This window comes from Dipodomys ordii, unplaced genomic scaffold (assembly GCF_000151885.1).
Source record: "Dipodomys ordii isolate 6190 unplaced genomic scaffold, Dord_2.0 Scaffold6, whole genome shotgun sequence".
Classification (NCBI taxonomy): domain Eukaryota; kingdom Metazoa; phylum Chordata; class Mammalia; order Rodentia; family Heteromyidae; genus Dipodomys; species Dipodomys ordii.
Window position 1 is genome coordinate 10,907,849 of NW_012267222.1, and position 5,699 is coordinate 10,913,547.

Genomic DNA, 5,699 nt, shown 5'->3' on the forward strand with positions numbered 1-5,699 from the left:
GGCCTGAACTCTGGGCCTGGGTGCTGTCCCTCAGCTCTTCAGCTCAAGGCTAGCGCTCTACCACTTGAGCCACAGCGCCACTTCCAGCTTTTTGTGCTTATGTGATGCCGAGGAATCAAACCCAGGGCCTCATGCATGCAAGGCAAGCGCTCTACCACTGAGCCACCTTCCCAGCCCAGGAAATACTATTATTAAACACAAACTTCCATAAGAGCATTTTCCAGATAAATTTTGGCTACTGTAGGAATACAGAAAATAACTGATATCTTTAGGACATGGAAAAATGACCAAAATGCTATTTACTTCTAAGAAACCATGCAACACTAAATTGAGGACCTCATTCACAGTATCTGAGATAAAGACCTAAAAAAAAAAAAATCAAAAGCAGGACTGGGAACGTGGCTTAGTGGTAGAATACTTGCCTTGCATACATGAAGCCCTGGGTTCGATTCCTCAATACCCATACATAGAAAAAGCCAGAAGTGGTACTTGTGGCTCAAGTGGTAGAGTGCTGGCCTTGAGCAAAAGAAGCACAGGGACCGTGCCCAGGTACTAAGTTCAAAATCATAAGCAAGAATTTTAACTAATATCTAGAGGAATTTAACTTTATAGGCACAGTCCCATACTGACTATGCACTATTTATTTACATATGAATGGCCATCATAGTTGAGTCTATGGCCATTCCCTATGGCAATATTCAACGTACAGTATCTGGAGCCCTACATTACCTGCACTTCTAAACTATCCTAATGGAAACAAGGGTTCATGTCGCTAAATACCAGCCATACTAAGATATACAACTTTTTTTTTTTTTTTTGCCAGTACTAGGGCTTGAGCTCAGGGCCTGAGAACCATCCCTGAACTTCTTTTTTGCTCAAGGCTCGCACTCTACCACTTGAGCCACAGCACCACTTCTGGCTTTTTCTGCTTATGTGGTGCTGAGGAATCGAACCCAAGGCCTCATGCATGCAAGGCAATCACTCTACCACTGAGCCACCTTCCCAGCCCTGCAGCTGAGTCTTCTACATAAGTGTATTCAAGATTTGATGGTTTTGTAGATCTCATTACAAAGAGAAATACTAAAAAGTATAACTAGGGCTGTAAATTATGATTCCTTGTCTCCAGCTTAAGTCCAAGCAAGAAGTTAAACCTGTTTTCAGTGTTCCCTGATGGCCCATGAAGTCTGCAGCCCAGAGGGACTTTGTTGGACACCAGCTTTTACCTGATAGTAAGCAGCTTGCTGTAATTGGTCAGTGGCTCTTTCCACATGCACTTCTGAGCTTTCTACATTGGCTTCTATGCTATCTGCAAGAAAGACAGTAGACAGCTTTAGCACATGCAGGTGTTTCAAGACTGTAAGATGAACAGATTTCTGACATTGTGGGGTCCTGGATTCACTATCAGCACCTAAACTGTCCATGAAACCAAAAGACACTACCTTGGTAAGAGAACAGCACTATTCTATAGAGATAAAAATTTAGGCATTTAGGGGCAAGGGACAGCGTAGCACATAATCCACCTATAAATGGACCAGATAAAAATATTTATGTACATACATGTATACACACATAGAATGGAAGTTTCATCACAGAGTAAACAGGGCAGAAAGGAAACAAGGCCAATTCTAGAGAAGAGTATAAGGGAGTTTCTAGTAGTATTATTTTTGCAACGCCTTATAAATGAAATTATTTTAACATAAAAAGCTTTTTAAAAGTTAGCCAAGCGCTGATGGCTCACACCTGTAATCCTATTCAGGAGACTGAGATCTAAGGATCACAGTTCAAAGGCAGCTGGGATAGGAAAGTCTGTGACACTCTTATCTCCAATTCACCAACAAAAAGCTGGAAGTGGAGCTATGACACACACACACACACAGAAGCTGATAGCTATTTCTTTTTTTTCTTTTGGTCGGTCCTGAGGCCTGAACTCTGGGCCTGGACACTGTCCCTCAGCTCAAGGCTAGTGCTCTACCAATTGAGCCACAGCACCACTTCTGGCCTTTTCTGCTTATGTGATGCCGAGGAATCAAACCCAGGGCCTCATGCATGCAAGGCAAGCGCTCTACCACTGAGCCACCTTCCTAGCCCATGATAGCTCTTTTTCTAAACAAACACTTACCAAGTGAATGGGGCTGAGTATATACAGAGGCCACTTTAACTTCTGCATTGACGTACCAGAAAATGGTTAAGAAAATGAATTTGGCCAGGTGCTCACGCCTGTAATCCTAGCTACACGAGAGGAGATAACAGAGGATCAAGGTTTGAAGCCAGCCTAGCAAACAAACCCACAAAACTCTCATCTCCAGAAGTGGAGTTATGGCTCAAGGGGTAAAGCTTCAGCACTGAGCAAAAAAGACAAATGAAAGCTTGAGGTCTCGAGTTTAAGCCCGAATACCAGCGCATGTACACATGCGCACGTGCACATACATACACACACAAATGAATTTAATATTTTTAAATGACACTTCTAAATTTGATGTCTATAGCAGATGTGCTGCTAACATTTTTGCACACAAATACTATCATTCACCTTGAGGTTAAAGAGATCAGTAATACTTACCAATCAGATCACCTTGGTCATGGACCATCATGGCCAAATCTTTAAATATCTGATTGACATCCAAAATGTCAGCCTAAGAAAGACAAAAAAATGATCACCCAACCTTAAGCAGCATGTTAGAAGATTCCCATCCTCTACTTACCTAAAGTTTGACTATTAACATAGCACATGGTTTTCTTTTCCTTTTTTTTTTTTTTTGGGGGGGGGGGTCTGGTCGTGGGGCCTGAACTCTGGGCCTAGGCACTGTCCCTCAGCTCTTCAGCTCAAGGCTAATACTCTACCATTTGTGCCACAGCGCCACTTCCGGCTTTTTTCTTTTTTGCTTATGTGGTGCTGAGGAGTCGAACCTAGGGCCTCAGGCATGCAAGGCAAGCGCTCTACCACTGAGCCACCTTCCCAGCCCCTAACACATGGTTTTCAAGCTTTATAAAATAAGCTTTCTCTATAAACAGGCAGTGACCTGTTATTACCTACTTAATACTATAATGCAGAAGGCACCAAAGCAGGGCGAGGAAGGTGGCTCGGTGGTGAGTGCTTGCCTAGCATACAGGAAGCCCTGGTGATTCCTCAGTACCATACACAGAAAAAGCTGGAAGTGGTGCTGTGGCTCAAGTGGTAGAGTGTTAGTCTTGAGCAAAAAAGAGGCCTAGGGACAGAGCCTAGACCCTGAGTTCAAGCCCCAGGACTGGCAAAAGAAAAAAGGCACCCAAGCCACCCATTCAGCAATATTAATTGGACATGCTGCCAGTAAGACCATCCAATATCAGACCATCTAATCTTAAAAAGCACTACACAGAAGCTGAAGTGTTGGAGGGACAGATTGTTGTGTGATAGTTACATGTAGAACCTAAACTGGCTCTTCCAGCCACAGCCTATGGGCCCCTCCCAAAGATAGTAAAGACTATGGGAAAGCTGGGCATTGGCAGCTCATGCCTGTAATCTAGCTCCTCAGAAGGCTGATATCTGAGGATCGAGGTTCAAAGCCAGCCAGAGCAGAAAAGTTTGTGCAACTCTTTTCTTCAATAAACTACCCCTAAAAAGCCAGAAGTGGAGCTCTGGGCACTAGTTTTGAGCAAAAGATGCTCAGGGACAGCATCCAGATGCTGAGTTCAAGCCCCAGGACTGGCACCTAAAAAAAAGAAAAAAAAAAAAAAAGGACTACAGAGACCTTGGACTAGAGAATTGAAATGGCTTACACAGAAGTGTGCTATGGCGGGGCTGGGAAGGTGGCTCAGTGGTAGAGTGCTTGCCTTACATGCATGAGGCCCTGGGTTCGATTCCTTAGCACCACATAAGCAGAAAAAAGCCAGAAGTGGTGCTGTGGCTCAAGTGGTAGAGTGCTAGCCTTGAGCTGAAGAGCCGAGGGACAATGCCCAGGCCCAGAGTTCAAGCCCCATGACTGGCAACAACAACAACAACAAAAAAAGAAGTGTGCTATGGGGAAACATAAGGAAGACATTCACAAGCAAGAAGCCACTTTTCCCCTAGGACTGAGACTGGAACAGTGTAAGGAGCTGCTGGACTTATCATTACTAGAACAATACTCTATAAAGAGCTTTCAACTGAGGCCCAAGAGCTGTATGGGTTAGCCATGGCAATTCCAGGGTGAAAGGTCAACAGCTTGTTTGATGGTCTGCTTCTCAGACTGAAAAAGGAAAAACCATCAGGTTAGGGGCTGAACTGCATGTCTTTTTCCTGGCTGTGATGAAAGTCAAATCCCCTATTTGAGGATTGTTTTGTTTTGTTTTTGTCGGTCATGGGGTCTGAACTCTGGGCCTGGGCACTGTCCCTGAGCTCTTCAGTTCAAGGCTAGTGCACTACTACTTGAGCCACAGCACAACTTCCGGCTTCTTTTTTTCTGTTTATGTGGTGCTGAGGATCGAACCTAGGGCTTCATGCATGCAAAGCAAGTGCTCTACCACTGAGCCACCTTCCCAACCCCCACCCCCCATTTGAGTTTTTACTGTCTATTGATTGTGAAGAAGGACAATGAGATCCTGGCCTATTAAAGGTGTGCTCCTAAGCAATGTGGCCATTTCTCTCTGGTATGGGAAGTACAATGAAGCCAGGACTCATTGATATCCATCAGAAGAGTCCCTTCCTGCTTCAGAGGATGACTAGAGTCACAAATTGGCAAGAGGTCTTCCGGCATCTCAGTCATTTACTATGAGTCCACTAGAGTTGGGACTGTCTGCTAACTGCTGTGAATACACAAAGATGGGGTGGGATGGAAGAAATAAGGACACAGTAAGATAAATAATAAGAGCCCGGGTGCTGGTGGCTCACTCCTATAATCCTAGCTACTCAGGAGGTTGAGATCTGAGGATTGTTGTTCAAAGCCATCCTGGGCAGAAAAGTCCCCATGAGACTCTTATCTCCAATAACCACCAGAAAACCGGAAATGGCATTGTGGCTCAAGTGGTAGAGTGTTAGACTTGAGCAAAAGAGGCTCAGGGACAGCACCCAGGTCCTGAGTCCAAGACCCATGACAGAAAGAGGAGGAGGAGGTGGCAGAAGAAGAGGAGGAGGAGGAGGAGGAGGTGCTGGCAGAAGAAGGAGGAGGAGGAGGAAGAGGAGGAGGCAGAAGAAAAAGAAGAGGAGGGGGAGGAGGGGGAGGAAGAAGAGGGGGAGGAAGAGGAGGAGGAAGTGGAGGAAGAGGAGGAGCCAGGCACTGATGGCTCATACCGGTAATCCAAACTACTCCGGAGGCTGAGATCTGAGGATCGTGGTTCAAAGCCAGCCGGGGCAGGAACCTCCATGAGACACTTATCTCCAATATACCACCAGAAAACCAGAAGTGGTGCTGTGGCTCAAGTGGTAGAGTGCTAGCCTTGAGCTGAAGAGCTGAGGGACAGTGCCCAGGCCCAGAGTTCAAACCTCAGGACTGACCAAAAGAAAAAAGAAGAAGAGGAAGAGGAGAAGGAGAAGGAAGAGGAGAAGAGGAAGAGGAAGAAGTAGAGGAAGAGGTAGAAGAAGGTGTGTTAAGTAGTATATGGTCTAGAAGAGAAGGTAGAAAAGAAAGACTGTAGAAGAAGTAGGATGTGAATTGTGTCTTAAAGCAAAGGAAGGGCCATATGAACAAAAAGACAACTGAGTTCAAGAGCAAATAGCTCAGCTTTACTATGTAGCTATTTGACAT

At 45.1% G+C, this 5,699-nt stretch overlaps 1 protein-coding gene across 1 annotated transcript in view; it reads right to left on the minus strand.

Moving 5' to 3' along the window:
• Positions 1–1,066: 1,066 nt before the first annotated feature.
• Positions 1,067–5,699, minus strand: part of Stx12 (syntaxin 12) — a 48,754-nt gene continuing 44,121 nt past the window's right edge. Inside the window, exons 7-8 of the mRNA XM_013032897.1 lie at positions 2,561–2,633; positions 1,067–1,306 (exon numbers count right to left, since the gene is read on the minus strand). Coding sequence (XP_012888351.1) covers positions 1,158–1,306; positions 2,561–2,633 — 222 coding nt within the window. The 3' untranslated portion in view covers positions 1,067–1,157. The remainder of the gene's footprint in view (positions 1,307–2,560; positions 2,634–5,699) is intronic.